The 23,705-nt window shown below is 44.2% G+C and overlaps 1 protein-coding gene and 2 long non-coding RNA genes across 3 annotated transcripts; all 3 read left to right on the forward strand.

Moving 5' to 3' along the window:
* Positions 1 to 1,829: 1,829 nt before the first annotated feature.
* On the forward strand, positions 1,830 to 7,831 carry LOC308574255. Its single transcript, XR_014002391.1, has 3 exons — positions 1,830 to 2,171; positions 4,897 to 5,016; positions 7,648 to 7,831. It is a non-coding gene; the product is annotated as an uncharacterized lncRNA (long non-coding RNA).
* An 883-nt stretch (positions 7,832 to 8,714) lies between these two features.
* On the forward strand, positions 8,715 to 14,673 carry LOC308574236 (toxin 3FTx-Lei1-like). Its single transcript, XM_081171891.1, has 3 exons — positions 8,715 to 8,868; positions 10,944 to 11,063; positions 14,414 to 14,673. The coding sequence occupies exons 1-3, from the start codon at positions 8,817 to 8,819 to the stop codon at positions 14,551 to 14,553; spliced, it is 312 nt and encodes a 103-aa protein (XP_081028017.1). The 5' UTR covers positions 8,715 to 8,816; the 3' UTR covers positions 14,554 to 14,673.
* Positions 14,674 to 18,230: 3,557 nt separating this feature from the next.
* LOC308574048 lies at positions 18,231 to 19,929 on the forward strand. Its single transcript, XR_014002318.1, has 3 exons — positions 18,231 to 18,327; positions 18,890 to 19,009; positions 19,708 to 19,929. It is a non-coding gene; the product is annotated as an uncharacterized lncRNA (long non-coding RNA).
* Positions 19,930 to 23,705: the final 3,776 nt, after the last annotated feature.

The following is a 23,705-nucleotide window of genomic DNA, read 5'->3' on the forward strand; positions in this document are numbered from 1 at the left end:
TCACATTTTAAAGCAAACTAACCTACATTATACCTTCCATGGTGGGTGGCGCTGCGGTCTAAACCACAAAGACTCTTGGGATTGCTGATCAGAAGGTCGGTGGTTCGAATCCATGCGATGGGGTGAGCTCCCATTGCTCTTTCCCAGCTCCTGCAAACCTAGCAGTTCAAAAGCATACCAGTGCGAGTAGATAAATAGCTGTGGCGGGAAGGTAAACAGCGTTTCCGTGTGCTCTGGCTTCCATCACAGTGTCCCATTGCACCGGAAGCAGTTTAGTCATGCTGGCCACATGGCCTGGAAAGGTGTCTGCGGACAAACACAAACTCCCTCAGCCTGAAGCAAGATGAGCACCGCCCCCCATAGATGCCTTGGACTGGACTTAACCGTCCAGGGGTCCTTTACCTTTACTTTTTTACCTTATACCTTCCACAATAATGCACAGATGAAGACATAGTTATCCTTTAGATTTCATACTTCTCTGAGTTGGTTACTTCCAGGTGCTACAGATTTTCCAACCTGTTTTTAAATGTACATGAAAAACATGCCAGTCATGGCACCACAGCTTCCCTGGGTGCGGAATCTGAGGGGAAGGGGGATCTAGCTAAAACAGGGTTTTCTCTCTCTGCTTGCCCACCCTTCCCATTAGTCTCTTTCTGCCACCAGGTGAAAAAGATTTTTTCTACAGGATGCCTTTTACCAATCACCCATAAAACCAGAGCTCCCCCCCCCCCCAGATTGGTGCTATTGCCATTATGAGAGAACAAGGGAGGTGTTCATGGTGAGTTCCGGCACCTCTTGCTCTAGAAAAATAGTAAAGGTAAAGGGACCCCTGACCATTAGGTCCAGTCGTGGCTGACTCTGGGGTTGCGGTGCTCATCTCGCTTTATTGGTCGAGGGAGCTGGAGTACAGCTTCCAGGTCATGTGGCCAGCATGACTAAGCCGTTTCTGGCAAACCAGAGCAGTGGACAGAAATGCCGTTTACCTTCCCGCTGGAGTCGTACCTATTTATCTACTTGCACTTTGACGTGCTTTCAAACTGCTAGGTTGGCAGAGCAGGGACCGAGCAACGGGAGCTCACTCCGTCGCAGGGATTCAAACCGCCAGCCTTCTGATTGGCAAGTCCTAGGCTCTGTGGTTTAACCCACAGCGCCACCCACATCCCTGTAGAAAAATAGCACAGCTTAAAACCTCCTTTCTTCTCCTCATTTCTCCTCCAGAACCCTGAAGATGGCCTAGACTTTGACTCTTGAGCATGGAGTGAAATATTAATGGAGATCACAAGTCATTGATGAAACAAAATCAACACTTTACTAATGGGATAAAAAAGTTGTTCTTAGAAACAAAAAGGTTTAAACATAAGACAGTTTACAATGCATACAAGCAATTTCTCCTAATGGAGCAAAAGTACAGCCAAACAAACATAGATGTAAACATAATCCAGTTTTCCCTATCTTGACACAGTTCCTAAAGCGAAAGACCTATATCAGATTTGATCTTTCTTATGCACTCCAGCTTGTCGGGTATCTCAGGATCCCTTTGTATCCTGAGATCACACCTTGATCTACACATCCCGTCACATTTTCTAATATTTTGGTATTTTTACTAATATATTCATTTTTATGCACTCATTTCCCTTAAACGTGCATTTTATAAACACTGGTGGGAGAGCTGCATTGCAAACTTTGGACAAGGACAAATTTCAGAGGATGGCTACATCTTGGTTCTCTTATTGCTCCAAATTTGCTGGTTTGGGCTTTGAATGTGAACTGAATGGAATTTCTTTCCCATTTCCTAATGGTCAGTGATAAAAACACACAGTCCTAACCTCAACCACATGAAGACAGTAAGATTGTTTCAGGCATGACACCCACACCATTTTTCTTCAAGTACACGGCAAGCCTGCCAAATCTACACGAGTCTCTAACTGTTCTTCGCCCTCATAAAGCTCTTTTTAAAAAAGAAAAGAAAACTCACCAGGGTCAAGGTTGTAAAATGAAGTCCTCCAGAATTTGCTTCCCATCTCCCAGAGCAAAGAGGCTGCAATGTCTCACCGGTTGCTTTTATTTGACTTTGAGGTCCTCGCCTTCTGTTCCTTCCTTGGAAGAAAGAAACGAAAAGATGAGCAACGTTCTGGCAATAGGCTTCTTAGCCCTGCTCTACCTTCATGCTGGTAAGTCACAGAGTCAAGAAGAACAAAGCGCTGTAAAAGGGACCTGCTTGGACAAAAGCCATTGAGGAGAGCTGAGTTAACTCAGACCACCCAGTCTTGAGAACCCCAGTGTTTGTTGAAGCTGCTATAGATTGCTGCTGTAGTGGAGAATAATAGTAACAAATGCATCTCAAATAATAGTGGAGAATCTTCTTTAGCAGTGGACACTCCCTGCACAATTTCTTACCCTTTGCCATATGCTCAGCCTTTCTAAGTGTGAAGACACTCTTCCAAGTTGGGGGCTTGCATGGGGGAAAGGGGGGCATGCTTCTTTTAAGATGGTATGTTGACCATCAAAGATAAACACCCACTCTCTATTACACAGGGGTCTGAAAACATTAACGCCCTGGCTGCATTTGAACACACTTTTCATAAGTGCCACTTTCATTTGGATACCTAACTGGACATTTGGATGGCCTATATTCCATCCGTTTTGGGGCCCTAATCCGGCCCACCAGCCCCTGTGGCAGTTTATTTCCTTGGGTAAAATCCCTCACAACTCCAACTCCAACTCCAAAAAAGCAGCTCAACAACTTCAGTCCTAAAAAAAACTTTGGTTGGCCTTTGGTCAGCCCCCAAGGCCCTTCACTTCATCAAATCTGGCCCTCTTTGAAAGACGTTTGGACACCACTGGCCTATAATATATCAAGCTATATGTAAAAGCTAAGATTAATTATGGCAGGAGTGAGGAACCATTTTTATCCCAAGGCCCAAGTTTGCTTGAGCAAATGCTCAGTGATAAAGTTTAATTTTATTTTTATCAGACCATGTTAAAATGTGTCGCGCGAAACTTAAATGTTTGCCTCCCCCCTCACCACAAAAAGCCCAGGTAGAGCATTTTAAACCAGCAGTTCTACACTTAAATGTAAAGAAAATTACTGTATTTTTTGCTCTATAAGACACACCAGACCACAAGACACACCTAGTTTTTGGAGGAGGAAAACAAGAAAAAAAATATACTGAATCTCAGAAGCCAGAACAGCAAAAGGGATCGCTGCGCAGTGAAAGCAGCAATCCCTCTTGCTGTTCTGGCTTCTGGGATAGCTGCGCAGCCTGCATTCGCTCCATAAGACGCACACACATTTCCCCTTACTTTTTAGGAGAGGAAAAGTGCATCTTATAAAGCGAAAAATATGGTAGTTGTTTTCCTTTCAGATAATTTGACCTTTGTGCTGCGCACACACCATACATTTGAAGCCCATTTAAGGTGTGTTTTCACCACCTCAAGTTTCCTGAAAACTGTACCTTTGTGTACCTTACTTTTTAGGAGGGAAAAACTGAGTCTTATAGAGCAAAAAATACGGTATATGGGACAGCTTGTAATTTCAACTGAAGCTTCCAGAATTCTCTCTTTCCTTCATCCCCCATTGGGGGAAAATAGATTCCCTCTGAAATCAAGTACCCAGGTCTGGCCCAAGACATGTTGGCACCAAAAGTGAACCACAAAATGGTTCCCCCTCTCCGTCAGGGAAGACGGGGTGGTTGAAGATCTACTTCAGGAACAGGGGGCAGGGCAGAGAAAGATCTACACTGGGATCTGCTGCTCGTGTGGCTCCTGCTGCCTGAGCTTAGGCTATGTGCCTTGAGGCATGGTTTCTAAAAATGAGAAAAGCAGGGACAAATGGGCACGGACATTTTCTCCCTAGCTTTTTCTAGTCAAAAGAGTTGCTTAGTTTTGCTTTTTTAAAAAAACTGTTTCCTCTCCAAAGGTGGGATCCATTGCTAGAGATTTTAGACTGGCTAAGCAGAGAAGGTGGACAGAAGGCTCTCAGTAATTGGAAATATATTGATGCTATTGATTCCCTCCTGTGACAGGAGAAAGACTGAACCATGGCTTTGAAGGGTTTTTGTGGGGGGGGGGACAGAATCTTGGATAGCTCCACCCCACTTTGAGCATAAGAGAACTTCCCCTGATCTCTTGCTGAGTGTGTTGGCAGGTTTTGCCTTTCCCGTAGCAAAACGTCACAACTTTGGCGGTATCAGGCTTTGGGCGGAATCCTTTAGTCTATCTTCCTGAATGGGGGGGGGGGCGTGCAGCGGTGACCCACGCCCCCTTCCTCTTTGAAGCGGCGATACCAGGGTTTCCCGTTAAAGGGGTTTCTGAGGGGAGGCTTTGACCGTGCGCCGAGAGGTCATCACTGCTCTCTCCTGCGATGGCTGAACCATGGCTTTGAAGGGTTTTTTTGTGGGGGGGGGTGTCAGAATCTTGGACAGCTCCACCCCACTTTGTACATAAGAGAACTTCTCCTGATCCCTTGTCGAGTGTGCTGCTTTTCATGCAGCTATGGCTGTTGCCTGTTCTAGCTTGGGGAGCCATTTTCTTTTTCTTTCTTTCTTTCTTTCTTTCTTTCTTTCTTTCTTTCTTTCTTTCTTTCTTTCCTTCCTTCCTTCCTTCCTTCCTTCCTTCCTTCCTTCCTTCCTTCCTTCCTTTCTTTCTTTCTTTCTTTCTTTCTTTCTTTCTTTCTTTCTTTCTTGTTTTCATTCATTTTCATGGTACAGAAAATATATTTTTAGAAAACAATTGCTACAACAGTAAACCACAAGTAACTTGTCCTGATAAAATTGCAGACTTTTTATCACGCCATGTGTTAACGTTTCATTTGATTACTCTAAGAGATGACAACGCATTTTCCCATTCTTAGTAGCCACTCACTTAATGTTTTCCCTTTCTCTTCATCTGGCTCAGCTGGAGCTCCAAAGTGCCTGGAATGTAAAAAAGTTGCACAAGATAACACCTGTACGCATGAAGAAAAAACATGCTCAGCGAGATTGTGGAGATTCTGCTATTCCCGGCTGAAGGTTGAAGGTGAGTCCAGGAGGCAATGATTACTTTTGGGATCCTGCACACACAATGAGAAGAGAATTCTGCTGGAATAGTTATAATCCAGCTTGTTCTTAAAATACATTTTGCAAGATCTTGCTGCAGACATACAGAAAGCACTTTCTGATGTTGCCTCCTATTGGTGAAGACCTACTGATGTTGGGGGGCTGTGCCACTCACCCTTGACATGTTATTTATTTTTTATTAATATACATTTTTATTAGTTTTTACATATTTTTCCAAACAGAACATATAATCTCATCTCATCTTATACAACATTTTGGCTATTTTAGCCTGAGACTTCCATCAACCACGTCTAATGATTTTCAAACCTCATCTCTTAATCTTACATTTGATCCTAACTATTACTTTTAATAATCCATAGCTTAAAATCCATTCTCATAAATCATTTCTGCAATATTTCATATAGTTCTCCTTACAAAACTTCTTGTAGTCCTACAAGTGTAGTCAGTTGGTTACAATTGTCTTTCAGATAACTTGTATATTTACTCCAATCTTTCAAGAATTTCTGGTCCCGCTGGTCATCCTTGGCATATTTAATTTGTCTATCAATTGAATAGCTGCTTCTCTATACCGATATATACCCTTTGTATATCACTATACAAGCATACCAGTTTCCAGACTCTCTCTTTCAAAAGACTGCAAGATAGGTAGGTAAGGTAAAGAACCCCTGGATGGTTAGGTCCAGTCAAAGGTTGCAGAGCTCATCCTACTTTCAGGCTAAGGGAGCGGGCATTTGTGCACAGACAGCTTTCTGGATCATGTGGCCAGCATGACTATACTGCCTCTGGCACAATGGAACAGTGGGACGGAAGCCAGAGTGCACAGAAACGATGTTTACTTTCCTGCCATATTGGTACCTATTTATCTACTCGCACTGGCATGCTTTCGAACTGCTAGGCTGGCAGAAGCTGGGACAGAGCAATGGGAGCTCACCCTATCATGCGGATTCGAACCACCAACCTTCCGATTGACAAGCTCAAGAGGCTCAGTGGTTTAGACCACAGTGCCACCCGCGTCCCAAGATAGAAGAAGAAGAGTTTGGATTTGATATCCCGCCTTTCACTCCCTTTAAGGAGTCTCAAAGCGGCTAACATTCTCCTTTCCCTTCCTCCCCCACAACAAACACTCTGTGAGGTGAGTGGGGCTGAGAGACTTTAAAGAAGTGTGACTGACCCAAGGTCACCCAGCAGCTGCATGTGGAGGAGCGGAGACGCGAACCCGGTTCCCCAGATTACGAGACTACCACTCTTAACCACTACACCACACTGGCTTTAGGTAGATATTTGCTTGTCACCTGTACTGTTAAATACATAGGTGATTTGCCATGAAAACCCTGCCACCTCGCTATCTCAACTGAAAAAATAGAGATAGGAAATAGGGGGAGAAATGTGTGTTAAGGTTGCATTCCACTAAAGATGAAACCATCATTTTCATACTCTTGCCCCGTACAGTGGTACCTCTGGATGCGAACAGGATTCATTCTGGAGCCCCTTCGCATCCAGAAGCGAACGCAACCCGCTTCCGCGCATGCATGTGACCTCATTTTGACTGTCTGCGCATGCACGAGCTGTGAAACCCGGAAGTAACGTGCTCTGTTACTTCCAGGTCGCCACAGCGTGCAACCCAAAAATACTTCTCCCGAAGCTACTTCAACCCAAGGTATGGCTGTAATTGGTAAGAGTTCGTCCTCTGTAAATGGCTGAAGTTTGTTACAGGAGAGGGAGACACAAGTCTAGAAATGTCATATCACATGTCTATTGAATGTACCCAAAAGAAGCTCAGGAGGACCTTTCAGAGCTAACCTCCCCACTATACTAACTGAGGCATTTCTGCTAATCCTGTTATAGTTATCATTAATGCAATTTATTTAGCTTGTTGTTGCTTACTATTAAAAAAAAAATGAAACTCCACATGACTGGGGGTTTTTGTTTTTTGCTTTAATCTTGCAAGTCTGTTGGGCCATTGTCTACCAGGAGACATCTCGGTCCATATATCTGAAGGAGTGTCTCCACCTCCGTCGTTCTACCCGGACACTGAGGTCCAGTGCCGAGGGCCTTCTGGCAGTTACAGTTACAGGGAACCAGGCAGAGGGCCTTCTCGATAGTGGCACCCGCCCTGTGGAACACCCTCCCATCAGATGTCAAGGAAATAAACAACTATATGACATATAGAAGGCAGCTGAAGGCAGCCCTGTTAAGGGAAACTTTTAATGTTTGATGCATTACTGTATTTTAATATATTGTTGGAAGCCCAGCCAGATGGGTGGGGTATAAATAATATATTATTTTTTTATTATTATTATTATTATTATTATTATTATTATTATTATTATCTGGAATGCATGCAGTTCTCAGTTAGGGAAGAGGCAAGGGCAACTCAGCTCCAATATCAACCCAAAGCACCCATGGGCAGGGACCCAGCACCCTGGAATATCCCAAGGGTGTCACTCACAATGGCAATGAATGTGTTAGACCCTTCCAAATCCTACTTGTGATTACATGGTAAGGGAGGAAAGGTTCTTTCGGGGGAAATACGCTTATCAAGTTGGGGTGTCCCATGCTACATTTTTGTCTTTCTTTCTCTTTTATCCAGGAGCCACCTCAAGTGTGGATCGGGGGTGCTCTGTGGTTTGTCGCAGCGTAAAGAATATGAAAAGTCAACGCCATGAGAAAATGATGTGTTGCGTGAGAAACCTTTGCAACACACACAACATGTGGCACAATAAATAAATAGTTCTGAGCAGAGAGATGAAGAATAAATCTTTATTGGGAATGAATTTATGTTTTTGACTGAATTTCCACAGTAGCAGACTTATGGATGCAAAGGTTGGGACCTTTCTCAGCCTCAAGACCACTTTCCCTTCCGGGCATTATTCCAGGAGCCACAGATTCGTGGTGGGCAGGTCCTGAGAGTACAATTACTGTAAAATTTACCTTTGTGCAGTAGACTAAACTCCATGCATACACACACACACACACACACACACACACACCATCCTCCTTTCAGACAAGCAAGAGGCCATTATCAGAGTTTCAAGGAACACTCCAGTCAGGCAAAAACACTCATGGAAACTGATGAGGTGTGTGGCTTGGAGAAAGTTTTGAGGGTCAAGCACAGTGGTTCCCCAGGTCTGAAGTTCCCCCAATGCTATGTTCACACATGGCTCTTAACAGCACATGCACAATGAGAACCGGTGAAATTTGATGCACAATGATTCACTGAGGTAGAAGGTAGAATAGAATAGAATAGAATAGAATAGAATAGAATAGAATAGAATAGAATAGAATAGACAACTTGCTTGCTCAGAAAAAGCTGTTACAGTTTCTTCTCCCTTCCCCTCAGGGCAAGATGATCATAGAATCAAAGAACTTCGTGGTTGGAAGGGACCACACTTTCAGGGTGGTAATTTGTGAGACTCCAGGACTGTTGGGCTCATTTGACTTCATTTCTGAGGTCCATCCTTGGCCTCAACTCTGACTCAGTCTTATGAAGAGTGAAGGCCTCAGACACCGTGAGGAACACCCACCCACACCATTCTTCCTCAGGAACATGACAGACCTTCAGATAGTACATGTGTATCTTGCTGTCCTTCATGCTCAGTGCCCACAATAATAAGGCTCTAATAATGAGGATGGCCAATGAAATTCACCCACTTTGTTCTTCCCATCATCCAGTATAGAAAGATCGCCACTTCGCACTGTCCCCTTATATTTGAGGTCCTTGGCTTTTCTTCCACTGTTGCTTGGAGGAGGGAACTCAGGATGAACAAGGCCTTGGAAATGGGTGTCTTAGCCTGGCTGTGCTTTAACACAGGTATGTCCCAAACGCAATACAAACAAAACATTAGAGAGTAGCCTTTGCCAACCCAGTGCATTCTAGATACTTTGGACTACAGCTGCCACCACCTGTGCTAGTCACTTGATAAGCAAAGGCTGTCCTAGAGCACAGGTCTTCCACTATGGGTCATGGCCTGACCCAATCTGGGTTGCAACAGGAGCAACTTCTATGAAGTTAAGAAATGGGTCTTGTTTGGGTTAAAAGTGGGTACTGGGTTTGAAAAGGTTGCCTCTCAATTTTAAATTGAGATTTAAATCCTGCTTGCATTGCTTCCCGGGTATTTAATGAAATTCTTACCTTTTGCTGTTGTTGTTGTTTATGCTGTGTTATCATTTATTGCTACTACTTTATGAAGCATCCAGAAAACGTCTCTCCATACCTTATTACATTCCTGAAGTAAGCATCAGCTGCAGTTTGGTTTTTCCTGGAGTTGTCTTGTTTTCCATTCCACCCCTTTCTTTCTCTTTGAAGCCCACAACACTCTGTCAATGTTTCTTTTTTATTTCTGCACACTTGGAGGAGGAGGTGTCCCCTCTAACCTGACACTGATTATTACCAGGGAAGCTTCCTGCAAACATTGACAGAGGTATGGACCAGTCACTATTGCCTCCTCACATGGAACAAAGTAGATTTTTAAAAGGGTGGGATACTTCTCCACTGCTGTGCTCTAACATAAACTAATGTAGCAGAGTTCTTCAGTGTTCTTCAGGTGACATTTTGGGTATCTTGGCTTTTTGCAAAGCCCACGAACATAGAGAAAAATAGAAAATATATGACAATACAGAGGCATAAGTGATACAGAACTGCAGAAACAACAGGGCACAGGGTGACCAAAGGTTTGTGGGGGCTCTGATATGACATTTGGGAGGGGGTCTTACTGACAATGCATCCTGGCATGTGAAATGGCTCTGGAACTCACCATGAAGTTGTTACAGTAAGTGCTACACTTTCAACCTTTTTTTGGGGGGGGGAGGTGCCAGCACTGAATACCCTTGAGTACCCCCAGGGAAAACCCCACTGCATCTATGTATCCTAGTAGGCTTTGTGTTGGTTTCAACATTCTTCCTGTGAGAAAAGAAAATGAGCCTATTTTATGATGGTGTGCTGACCATCTGATGTTTTTAGAAGCAGTCCTACTATTTTTTTAAAAAAAAACCCCATAAAACTCTCCTGCTCATTTCTTCAAGGGAACTTTTTATTGTTGTTAATTCAATGCTTTTAAGTCTACTGGATTAATCACTGCAGCCCTAATGCACATTGATCCCTAGCTTGATGTGTTGCTTTTGAGACAGGCATGTCCATTTCCTATGTATCTTTAAATTTTCTGAATTTGTACATGACTCAGCACTCTCGGGATGGCCTATATAATGCCTCGGATTCTGCCCCTAGTATCAGTTTTCTACACTCCTTAGTGAGTGCTGATCTTATGCTACTTGATGTACCTGTTAGGACCATTCATATGGTATGTATTTATTATTCATGATTGGTTATGTTTACAGGATTGTCATTCTTATATTTACCGGTATATTGTATGCAAATATAATGGATTTTATTTTACATCATCGCTAGCTGATGAAGAATTATTACCATCGAAACAGTTTGTCATCTGGGAAAACTGTCTACGTTTTTTGGATCATCCATTATCGCACGGTTACATGATTGTGACTGTTGAAAGGCTTGTTTGCCTCTTTCAGTACCGATGGACTATATTGTCTAATTTTGTTCATGCAACAGTGCTGTGTTTCTGTTACATATTCTCTGTTTAAGAAATGCTACGCTTGGAGCTTCTATTATCGCATGATTACAGGATTGGGACTATTGAAAGGTTTCTTTGCCTCTGTGATATTGATTGACTACCTTCTCTAATTTTGTTCATACAATATTGATTTTGTTAGTATATTATTAGCCATGGTGTTGCCTGTTATTGCTTAAGTTTGTCTGTTTTTGCAACACAGGGGATTTCCTTTGTTACATATCCAGTGTTGGCCATAGGGCAAATTCTCTGAGCAGCCGATTTCTTACTGTTTCCCATTTGTCTTCTTCTTGCCCAGCTGGAGCTATCACATGCATTGAATGTAAACATGTTGCTGAAGATAACTCTTGCATGGTGCCTGAAACTCAGTGCAGTTCCCCATTGCAGAACATCTGCTTCACTCGTCTCACTACCCAAGGTGAATCCAGAAGACTGTTATTCTTAGAGCATAAAGTACTCATTCTTTTCTTCTTCTCTGCCAATGAATTTTATTGATTTTCATTTTGAAAAAACAAATTAACATTAAATTTAATATCAAATTTAATACATACTTTAAAAGTTGTCCCCACCCTTCTTCCATGGTGGTGTTAATCCCACCCTTCTATGCTGTATTACATTAGCTATTCCACAGTAATTTCATTACTATTGTATTTTAGTTTCCATCTGCTGCTCAAAAATAAATCCTGACCACAATGCCATTTAACATATGATATTTCAAGATGCCCAAATAGGGAGTTTATTCTTCCAAGTCCATGTCATCCCTTGAACTCTTCTTTCCTGTCATCTTTGCCATGTCCACATAGATTTTTTAAAATACTTCTTATGTTGTCATTGCTTCTTCTTTCATCCTACGCATACGTGATGCCTGTATTAATTCTCTATGACACTCTGCTATGCAGGCAGGCAGGCCTTTCCTATAGATTTGCCAGTTGACGGGGCTCCTATGCTTTGCACAGCTCCACAAGAAGCTAAAATTCCCCAGATAATCAGCACCTGCTGTCAAATTCACAGGAGAGCTGTCAGGTCAAGCTTGCCAACCAGGGGCAGCCCATCCTGTCTGAGGCATAATGGGAAAATACTGTCCTCCGTTACCCCCACTGCCACCCTGTAGTCACTCTGCCAAAGCCTCACTTACAAGGGTTACACAGTGGGAGCAGGGATGGGGGGTCACCCTGCAGGGTTCCCCCTCCCCAAAGGGTGGCTGCTTCACTCCAACTTATGGGCCCTGCTGCCAACCCTGCAATACTTTCCAATATTTCCTAGTGGATAACAGATACTGGTGTACTTACCCCATTTCTCTGAACCAAAAGAGGTTTGGGGTTTTCCCCCCAAGGACTTCCTGCAGGCAACTGGCTTTGTGCAGTACAATATCATACAATCACACATTTAACCTGTGCGATTTCAACCTTACCCATGTTGAAGGCTGTCTGGCTGAAATTGTGCAAGTTAAATGCAAGTGAGTGGAAGAGCTTCAATGCTCCTTTTGTGCTAAGTCCACTTGCGGTTTTACCAGCATCAAACAAGATTTTGAGCTATCCACTTTGCTTGGACAAGGTCTGCTAAGCACACAGGCTCGGGGGTGCCTTTGCGAGATCTCATGGGGCCATCGAGGTTCCTGAGAGATCTCTCACAAGCATCCTAAGTGTTCCGGACCCAGTGTGCTGATCAGACCTTCCTTCCAAGCAAGGCAAAGATGTTAAAAGCTCTCTTTGTCCTGGCTCCACTTGAATCGCTGAATGCAAAAAGAGTTTTTAAGCTCTCCACCTTACTTGGGGGACAAGGACTGCTTGGTGCACAGGCTCTGGGAATGTTGGGAATGCTTTTTCTGTCCCCTCCACCTGCTAGTCATTGTGCAGTTCCAAGGGTCTGAGTAAACATGGTTTTTGTGACTACTCAGAACCGAGTCCCATGTACGATGTGATCATACTGCATTATACCAGTTGGGCACAGATGGAGGTTCACAGCTGTAAGCACCCATGCCCCAGATCTGCCAGAGTTCCTCTTAGCTCCCTAATTTCCAGGTTGCAACTAACCAAGCTGTTTTCTTCCAGGGTGGTTGGGTGGGCCAAGCCCACTCCTAGAAACTCCATGGCCATTTCCTTAGTCATGTAGAGGCCAGTCACTCTAGGGCAGTGTTTCTCAACCTGTGGGTCCCCAGATGTTGGTGGACTACAACTCCCATCATTCCTAGCCAGCATGACCAGTGGTCAGGGATGATGGGAGTTGTAGTCCAACAACATCTAGGGACCTACAGGTTGAGAACCGCTGCTCTTGGGGGATCAGTGCAAATCACCCCACAAAAGGAAAAGCTGGACTCTTTGACAGGCCATCAAAGCAATCACAAGCAGTCCTAGTGTTTTGGCTAGTGTAGCATACTTAATTGCGTGGACAGGCGGAGTCCCCAGATCCTGCGCGGTCCCCCCGTCATGTGGAATAATGACTCAAGACAACGTGCTATGGGATTAAATTGGCCACAACTTTATTAAATTTCAAATGTGGGTAGACCTTGGCTCAGGCACTGGGCGTTCTCCCTCCCCAGTCCCCAGCCGGGGACCTAGGGAGCATCAGGGTTATCCAGTGTGTGTGGGGGGGGGTGGGCCGGCTCTGGAGAACATATGTTCAAGCAGAGATGGCCGCCCCCATAACACCGCCGCCGCAGGAGAGAGCAATGACGACCTTTCGGTGTACGGCCAAAGCCTCCCTTCAGAAAACCCCTTTAACGGGGAACCCTGGTATCGCCGCCGCAAGAGGAAGATGGACAAAAGGATTCCGCCCAAGGCCTGATACCGCCAGAGTTGTGACGTTTTGCTACGGGAAAGGTGAAACCTGCCAATGCAGGGAAATTCCTTTCCGGCCCTTTAACAGCGACCTTAACGTAGCAGCGCCCGCATACCTGTGAAGAAAAGTTAACCTGCAAAACCTGTGAAGACAAGTTAACCTGCAAAATAAGACATTAACTGAGGGTGGGTAGGGTGGGAGAAGCTCTGGAGCCAAGTGAGGATTCCTAGGTAAGATCCTCCCTCTATTGTGTGGGCAGGTAATCCCTCCCCTACCTGGCCTGGTCTCCTTGGCAACGCTTCCCCCAGGTGGGATTGGACAACTGACTGAGGTAGGCGGAGACCTCCAGGTATCCCACCTGAGGGGAGGCAAAGCCAAGCCTATGCTGTTGGGGCCGCTCCAGATCTAGGGGCTGCACGCGTCCACGCAAAGGGCGCCCCCCGTTTTAAGTGGGGAGCGGTCATTCCTACAGTCAAGAGACTGGAAAGGACTTGGTGGTCATCCAGCTCAACCCTTAATCTCATTACAATGGTTTGGTTTGCATGCTCATTAAACAACAGCTCTATAATGACTTGGAGATTACCAAATGAGTAACACGCTGATATGGTTGTTTGGCCCCAACTCCTGCACCCTTTGCACCTCCACTGGGATGCATTCGTATGAATCCCAGAACTGTGCTCTTTCAAACATAGTCATGAAATGACACCCATCTTGGTGTCAGGATAGGTAAGAGTAAACAGGAGCCAGTTCGAAACATGCGTCTACACCCAGGTCAGCTAACTGCATCTTCAGGACCAGCCTCTACTGACACAAACAGAGAGCCAATAGATTTTAAAAGAATTTCGGTGTTATAGTGTACTAAACACGACACCAGAATTTGTACAACTCTTGCTCCCTCCTTCAAAAAAATCAAACTAAAAATAACTGGTAAAGTGGTGTTCTGCAAATGGGTAAAGTTTCTTAAATGCTAAACATGCTATCCCTTTCCAGATGGTGTCTCACCAATTGTGGACCGGGGTTGCACTTATCTGTGCCATAGTATAAAGAGACCAAGAGAGAACTATCAAGAAACTATGCGGTGCTGTATGAGAGATCTTTGCAACACCCACAGCTACTGGGCCAACCATTAATACAGTATAAAAAGGAAAAAGAATACTGACCAGGGACAGATTTGTCAAATCAGGTGGATTCTCAGAACTTCTGGCTTTTGAACTGGTCTGTTAATAAAATGCAGCAATTGAGAAACACAATATTCTTACAGGTTTTTCCCCCTCAGCCAGCTGCGTCACGAAATCCATGGAAATGTTTTTCAATGCCTTGCTACAGTGCAAATCATGGGAGGCTCCCCCACAGATTAAATTATTTGCTACTTGCTGATAAGGATAGGGGAGAAATTTGATTCACATTGCATTTAATGGGGAAAGAATGTAATTCACACTTTCTAAAACAACACATGAACTGTAACACAGCCTTCCTCCATAAAAAATCACACTTCTCTGAATTTGGCAAAGCAGTTATCCAGCTAAGTAATTTGCACAAACATGCATATAATAAAGTAAAATGTGCATTAAAATGCATGTGATAGTGAAAAAAGCACACAAAATGCATTTGATTAGGGAGCAATACTTTGCAAAAAATGTATATACAGTGGTACCTTGGAAGTTGAACAGAATCCATTCCAGAAGTCCATTCGACTTCTAAAACATTCGGAAACCAAGGCGCAGCTTCCGATTGGCTGCAGGAAGCTCCTGTAGCCAATCGGAAGCTGCGCCAGACGTTTGGGTTTCAAAGAACGTTCACAAAGCAGAACACTCAATTCTGGGTTTGCGGCGTTCGGGAGCCAAAATGTTCGACTCGCAAGGCGTTCAGGATCCAAGATACGACTGCATTGGGCAAAATTGCATACAGACATGTGTATATAAGGAGAAATTTCCACAAAGACTTAAAAACAACTCCTCTCCCCCACAAACGAATGTGGATAACTTTACTTCAGCCTGAAAAACAAGAGAAACCAGAACTGACAGATTCACTCATACCTATTTTCAGACAATATTTCGTGCAGTTCCTTCATTTATGGAAGTTGGGGAAATCCAAGGCTGAGGCTGAGGGCTCACCCGCACTTTCGTTTGTCCCATGCCTAGAGAGCATGGGTCCAAGTGGTTTTCTGCTTGTTCCACACTTTCTAGGTATGGTTCTGAGTGGTTTTCCCCTTGCCCCATTACTTTCCATTGGAAATAAGAATGATGATGTTAGGAAGGTGGCCCCCTAGGACCCAGCACTAGAGTTATCCTTGGAGAGTGAACAGAAGGCTGAATCTACTGAGGAGACAGAATGGCCAAACTTCTGAGCTAGCAGTTCACAGGCTGACGATTCAGATGGGGGAGACAGACTGTTTTTCAAAGCTAACACCCCACAGCCCTCCCTTCTCACTCCTAGCTCAGATGAAGAGGGATGGTTGGAAGATGGCCAAGGAGAAGCCAGGCTGACAACAGATAAGAGAGGGGCTCAATCCTATGACAGTGAAGAAGAGCTGATGAAAACTCTCAGTTCTCTGACTCGGCTTTTGCAATGCCTTAAGGAGGAGTGAAAGGGATGCAGGTGGCACTGTGGTTAAACCACAGAGCCTAGGGCTTGCTGATCAGTAGGTCTGCAGTTCAAATCCCCATGACAGGGTAAACTCCCATTGCTCGGTCCCCACTCCTGCCAACCTAGCAGTTCAAAAGCACGTCATAGTGCAAGTAGATAAATAGGTACCACTCCGGCGGGAAGGTAAACAGCGTTTCCGTGTGCTGCTCTGGTTCGCCAGAAGCGGCTTAGTCATGCTGGCCACATGACCCGGAAGCTGTACGCCGGCTCCCTTGGCCAATAAAGCGAGATGAGCGCTGCAACCCCAGAGTTGTCTGTGACTGGACCTAACGGTCAGGGGTCCCTTTACCTTTAAGGAGGAGCGAAAGGGGAGGGGCAGACACACAAGGTTCTGGTGTAGATCCTGCTGAAGCAGAACTTGGATTAAGATTAGGGCATCTGTTGTTGCTGAGAGGAGTATGAAGCTCAGCTCGGGATGTTTATTTTGAAATAAAATCTATATTGAACTGACGGGAGTCTGCTTACTGCTGGGAAGCTGGCTAGTCACCAGGGATCTTTACAGATGATGATGATGATGATGATGGTGATGATGGTGGTGATGATGATGGTGGTGATGGTGATGATGGTGATGATGGTGGTGATAATTTATTATTTATATGCCTCCCATATGGTTCCCCATCCACTCTGGGCGGCTTCCAACAAATTAAAAACATAAAGCACAGTAAAAGATCAAACATTAAAAACTTCCCTGCTCTTTAGCAATAAATCAGAGCACAGCTTCATCTGGAGAAAAACCTGATTGACATTTGCTCCGATTCGGTATTAAAGATCAGGTTTCCTCAGCGGAATTTCTATCCAATTCACACATTCTGAACCAACCTGAGAATGGAAAAAGAACTATTCTTCAAAACTTGCAATTATCTGAATATTGTGATGCAGTCCTCCGACGCTAATGCTGAGAGTTGCACTTCCTGAAAGTGAGGGATCAGCACAGACTTCAAAGAGAAACAACCACATATTGGTAAATGTCTGATAGCTGTGTTGGCGTCCATAGTTCTGCCTGAGTTTATGCTCATTTTCTGTGTACTCAAATGAAATTCCTGTTTTCTGATTAGCTAGTAGGAGGAAAGAGGGGGGTATTATACATGACTGTAGGGTCCTGCTGCCCTACCCAAGCCTTTCCAATATGAGATGGTTACTTTGGGGGATCTTTTTTTAAAAAAACACACAGAGAGACACGGGTGAAACATGCTGCACTTAGTGACAGCTGTGATTGGCTAAGCAGAGGGGATGGACAGAAGCATCATACAGTGTCTTTCAGTCAGTGGAAATGTATGAATGCAAGTGTGGGTGACAGGAGAAAGGCTACGACTTTTGGGGAGTCAGAATCTTGGAAAGGCTATACCCCACATTGCACTACAAAGGAACTTCCTCTGGTTATATGAGCATGGTGACAAGACACTCACACACAAACATGTTGTTGTTGTTTAGTCGTTTAGTCGTGTCCAACTCTTCGTGACCCCATGGACCAGAGCACGCCAGGCACTTTTGTCTTCCACTGCCTCCCGCAGTTTGGACAAAACACACAAACATAGTCACCAACAAAGGCAGTGGTATACCATAGATCGTTGGCGCCCGGGACAGGGCAAATGTTGTTCCCCTTTAGTGGACTGGTCAGTCTGGCTGCACTGGGCTGGCGCCAAGGAAATTGCCTCTGCAGCTTCCTCATGTGCTGGTGCCTGGTGGAGGAAAGACGTGGTGATGCTGGTGCCACTGGTGCCCTCAGATGGTGGTGGCACCCTCCTCCTCACCCCCCCTCTTGGCTGACCCAGTGGATGAGGCACATTCAGGTGTCCCTTCACTGGCCATGCGAAGAAGGAGATGGTGGCACCACCCACCTCTAAGGGCCTGGCCTGGGTGCGGCTTGCGCCCTGCAGATCTGGCCTCTATGCAGAAGCCTGCCATGAGGCGCCTAGATGCGTCCCCTCAAAGTTGTGTGCCAGGGGCCAAGTTGGAAAAGTGGCCTGAGCTTTGACCTAATCCAAACCTAACCAGCACAGAGAAGCTCCTCTCATAAGAGGAATGAGGAAGGAGGAAGAGTTTGAAGAAGGGGCACCTTTTACAGGAAACCCCTCCCCTGAGCTTATTGGCTAATAAAGACCATGTGACAGGAATCTGTCCTTCCCTCCAGGGAGGAATTCTTGAAAAGCTGCCTCCTGCATTGGGATGGAAGAAGAACATCTTCCACAGGAAAGGCTGGGTCAAGATGAGAAATATCCAAGTAATAGGATTCTTAGTCGTGTTCTGCTGTGTTACAGGTAAGCCACAGAGGATTCATAGAATTGTACAGTTGGAAGGGACACCGATGATCATCTAGCCCAAGGCAAGAACAAAACCCCTTTCTAGGGGAGCTGTCAGGACAAAAGTCTCTGAGAGAAAAACTTGATTTATTAGACCATTCATTCTTGAGAAATAAGTGAAACTGTCAGAATTAAAGGTGCAAAAAGAATAGTTGTATTAAAGAGTGATCCGTTGTTATTGTTTTGAAAAGTCATCACCACTGCTGGCTGTACATTTAGACAGCTTTTAAGCAAGAAGGATAGTTGCTTTGTTCTCAGGTGGTGTATGCATTGTAGTCTTGCCTTAGAATAGACATCCTTCCTGTGAGAGAGAAAAGAGAGTGTACCTCTTTTAGGATGTTGCTTGCCATCTGAAGTTTTTAGAAGCAGTCACACTCATTTTAAAAACACACAAAACTCTTCTGCACATCTCATTGAGGGAGCTCACCCTGCCATTGATCTAGTTGGATGGTTTGCTTTTCAAACATTATATGGCCATGGCCTATTCTGACTGTTCTCCTCTCCTCTCTATCTGGTCTAGCTCGAAATTTTAGATGCCTTGAATGTCCAAATGTTTCAAGTAACAACATATGTATGGTTCCTGAAAAGCAATGCACCACTGGACCTTGGGAAGTTTGCTTTGCTCGTCAACTTAACGGACGTAAGTTCAGGGGGCAATTGTTACTCTTCCAGAGCGCAACATAACCCTTATGACTGCTGCCAAGGCAGGAAGCCCATATCTCTAGGATTGTCAGACATCTGGTGACAGGGCTCCTGGGTGTTTTACAGCTGTATCAGATTTTTTAAAATTGCCAGGTAATGTGTGCACATTAATGCATCCATGTGCCATGATAAAACACAACTGATATGAGATTGTGAAATGCATTCTTATATTTTATAGGAAATCTGCAAAGGCAATTCCGGCAATCCTACATACCTCCCAACATTTGTCAGATAGATTTCCTTTCCTTGACTTTCATTAAGCATAGGCTTTGCATAATCATGCAGAATATGGGGAATTATAGTTTGGGCCGCAATCACACACCCTGTGCATGCCATAGGTCAAGGCTTTTGTGAGTTGGCGGTAAAATGACAGCTACCAGGTGGAAGACAGAAAGTTATAAACCGAAGTCATTGAAAAGCATGCTGGCCATGCCACCTCACTCAGCTAAACCTCTGCTGATGAACAGAAATGGTCAACGAATTTGAAAAAGATTTTTAAGGCTACATCCCAATAAGCCTGAAATAACCTTTGTTTCCATTTCTGCTCCCACCCCCTAAGAAGTGGGAAGGAATGTATCCTCTGCAAATGGCTGAATTTTCCTAAATGTAAAAATTGTGGTTTCCCCCCCTTTACAGCAGGTTTTGTACATGTGGACCGGGGTTGCACTAACAGGTGCATCAGCTTTGTACATAAGGGGAAAAAGATGTCGCAGACTTCGCTGTGTTGTGTGAACGATCTTTGCAACAATCACAACTTCTGGACTAATTAATAATGAATGACTGTTTCTTGAGAATCGGTTGGTGGAAGCAGGTGGACTTTCACCCCCTCTGGCTTTTGAACAGTTCTGTTAATAAATCGTGCCACACAACAGATAGTCTTCTTGCTATTCTTTGGCATGTGTTGATGGGAGTTGTTGTCAAAAACATTTGGTGGGCATCAGGTTGAGGACGGCTCTTATGACTAATTGGGCCATATAATGGCAACCACTGAAACTTTGTTGACTGTCTCACTACGGAACCAATATTTATTATTTCTCTATATCTTGCCCTTTGTCAAAGGAGCTCTGGGAGGCGAACATGGTTCTCATTTTCTTCTGTGAGGAAGGTTAGACTGAGAGGTAGTAAATGGCCTGTATTAACCTAGAGAGTATCACTGCATACCCTCCAACATTTCTTCACTGAAAATAGGGATGTTCTGTTCCATAACGATAATTTTACGATTTATACCCCACACATCTTACTGGGTTGCCCCAGCCACTCTGGGCAGCTTCCAACATATATAAAAACACAATAAAACATGGAACATTTTTGAAAAAACCTTCCCTATACAGGTTTACCTTCAGACGGCTCTGGGGTCAGATAACTTCATACCCTCCAACATTTCTCCATTAAAAAAGGGACATCCTAAGGAAAAGTGGGACATTTCGGGATCAAATCCGAAACTGTGAAGGCTTCTCTAAATCGGGGACATCCCTGGAAAATAGAGACACTTGGAGAGTCTGTCATTGCTGAATGGGTATTAAGAACCTAATATTTGGTGGCTTGGTCCAACATTATAAGCACTGTGCTACTCAAGCTGATGTGAGTGCTGGGAGCAGTTAAGAGACCAATATTATTATTAATAAGACTTTTATTATTTCTTCCCCAGCCCTTCTGACTGGGTTTTCCCAGCCACTCTGGGTGGCTTCCAGCATATACAGAAACATAATAAAAAGGATAAAAGGTAAAGGTAAAGGACCCCTGGATGGTTAAGGCCAGTCAAAGGCAACTATAGGGTTGCTGCGCTCATCTCGCTTGTAGGCTGAGGTAGCCAGCGTTTATCCACAGACAGCTTTCTGGGTCATGTGGCCAGCATGACTGAACCGCTTCTGGCGCAATGGGACACAGTGATGGAAACCAGAGCGCACGGAAATGCTGTTTACCTTCCCGCCGCAGTGGTACCTATTTATCTACTTGCACTGGCATGTTTTCGAACTGCTAAGTTGGCAGAAGCTGGGACAGAGCAACGGGAGCTCATTCCGTTAAGGGGATTTGAACCACCGACCTTCCTATCAGCAAGCCCAGGTGGCTCAGTGGTTTGGACCACAGCGCCACCTGCATCTGTATAATAAAACATCAAACATACATATTCCCCTTGCTCATCTAAAATTCCCAGAGTTTCCTTGGAGAGGGGTGGATTGTTAAACCACTCTGGGAAGTGAAGCCCTGTGAGGGCAATGCTAACTCTTAAGTGCCTTTAAGAAACGACAGTCCCAATTGTTCTTCTAGGAAAGTCTTGACTGGTAAAAGGGTGCACATGAGTCCTTAGCCTGATTCAGTGACAGCAAATGTTTGATTGCCGCAGTGTGTACCTATAGCTAATCTAATACCTCTGCAGGTATAAGGGCATTGGGTTTCCAAATGTGTGCTTGCCATGTGGACAAACACTTTTTTTAATACCTTTTTTTATCACTTCGCATAGCAGTGGTGGGTGTCAAAAGAGGCTATTGATAGCTGAAATTCCCACTCTTTTACATTATGGGTTGAAGGCCAATGCAGGGCAAATGGCCTCGCCTACATCATTCTTTCCCAACCACACAACACACCTGCCAAAAGCACATGAGTGCCTACCTGTTCTTCGTTCCCTTCATCAACTGTGCATGCAAAATGAAATCTGTCCAGACTGGGGGGGGGGGGTTGGGTTGTTGTTGTTTTACAGAATCCTTTATAGGAAGCTCTTTATTTGCCCTTACCTGCTTATATTTGACCTTGAGGCCCTCTGCTTCTCTCCTCATGGTACCTTGGAAGAAGTAATGGAAGATGAGTAGAGTTCTGTCAATAGGTTTCATAGCTGTGCTGTACTTTGATACAGGTACAAACCCCTGGGGCAAGAGGGATGAAGGGCCCTTAGTTCTGTGGTAGAGCATCTGCTTGGCAAGCAGAAGGTCTCAGGGTCAATTCCTGGCATTTCTAGGTATGGCTGAGAGACACCCTACCCTGAATTTCTCGAAAACTGCTGTCAATCAGTATTGGCAGTACTGAGCTAGTTAGACTTGATACAATGCAGGTGTGTATGTGTTTTCATATACAATACAGTGGTACCTCGGGTTAAGAACTTAATTCGTTCTGGAGGTCTGTTCTTAACCTGAAACTGTTCTTAACCTGAGGTACCACTTTAGCTAATAGGGCCTCCTGCTGCTGCCGCGAGATTTCTGTTCTCATCCTGAAGCAAAGTTCTTAACCTGAGGTGCTATTTCTGGGTTAGCGGAGTCTGTTACCTGAAGCGTCTGTAACCTGAAGCATCTGTAACCTGAGGTACCACTGTAATAGCAAAACATTTTAGAAGGGATTATTAGGTTGGAATTCACTTAGTTAACTTTGATCACTCCATCATCCAGACTGGAAAAGAGCAGAAGAGAAAGCTGTGAATAGGAACAAGTGTGATGAGATGCATTGTTAAATTAAAGGTGAAAAATTAATAGCTTTACTAGATATGGAGTGATTTCTTTTGAGAAATGGTCACTATTACTTGCCCTCACACATGTGGATTTTTTAACACAGCCCTCCAACCAAATAATCTGTACAAAAATGCATACATTAGTGGAAAGTGTGGCTATAAACGCATATGTTATTGTTGTTCATTCCATTTATATACTTCCCTCTATCAGAAGATTCCAGGTCAATGTACAACATTAAAAACACATTACAGAACATCAATGATAAAAAAACATAATACAAAACATACTGACAGACAGTCCAGTAATAAAATAGTTATCATAATAACAGTTCCCTCCCCGACACTTTCACAGGCCGTAGATTATTTGATAGCCATAGGCCTGGGTAGAGACTTAATGTCAAAAATGCATTATACTGGAGAAAATTGAGGGCAAGTGTGTATATTAAAAGGAATTCACACTAAAACACTTCTGCCTTGTAATGACTAAAAAATAAATAAATCTCAATCTGTTGGGGAAATGTAGGGTTGCCATGTTTCAAAAATCCGGACACAAAAGTTGTTGGCTCTGTCAGGGGCATTTCGGATGTATGGCAACCCCTTCCTGCCTAGCTGTCAGATTTTGAAAGGAGCTACATTCTGTTGATCCCCCCCCCCCATCTGTATGCTGAAATCCTACAGAAATTACGCTGTCCCCACTTTTTCTGTGTTGGGTGGGTGGGTTGGAACCATTTCTTTAGAAGGTAATGCCTTCTACCTTGAGAATTAGGGGAGCTTTTAATATTTGATAAATCATTGTATTTTAATATTCTGCTGGAAGCCAAATATTATATTATTATAATTATACTGGGCACAATATTTCACCAGCTGCACCCCATTGTGGTGTTTCAGTGGGGAGGTTCATGTGTCCCACTTTACAGAAGGGGGTTATTTATCTGAAGAGCAGTCTCTACATCCAGAGCTGTCCAGACTATATCCAGTTTAAGGACTGTGGAGCATAAGAAGGGAGAATCATAGAATCATAGAATCATAGAGTTGGAATAGACCACAAGGGCCATCGAGTCCAACCCCCTGCCAAGCAGGAAACACCATGAGAGCACTCCTGACATATGGTTGTTAAGCCTCTGCTTAAAGACCTCCAAAGTAGGAGACTCCACCACACTCCTTGGCAGCAAATTCCACTGTCAAACAGCTCTTACTG

Source organism: Podarcis bocagei (assembly GCF_964188305.1).
Source record: "Podarcis bocagei genome assembly, chromosome: 15".
NCBI classification, from domain to species: domain Eukaryota; kingdom Metazoa; phylum Chordata; class Lepidosauria; order Squamata; family Lacertidae; genus Podarcis; species Podarcis bocagei.

Bases quoted from the DNA above. Each gene is read 5' to 3' on its own strand.
- LOC308574236 (XM_081171891.1), top strand. From the start codon at position 8,817: ATGAACAAGGCCTTGGAAATGGGTGTCTTAGCCTGGCTGTGCTTTAAC. The intron at 8,869-10,943 runs GTATGTCCCAAA...CTTCTTGCCCAG, and splicing joins CTGGCTGTGCTTTAACACAG to CTGGAGCTATCACATGCATT. The intron at 11,064-14,413 runs GTGAATCCAGAA...ATCCCTTTCCAG, and splicing joins CACTCGTCTCACTACCCAAG to ATGGTGTCTCACCAATTGTG.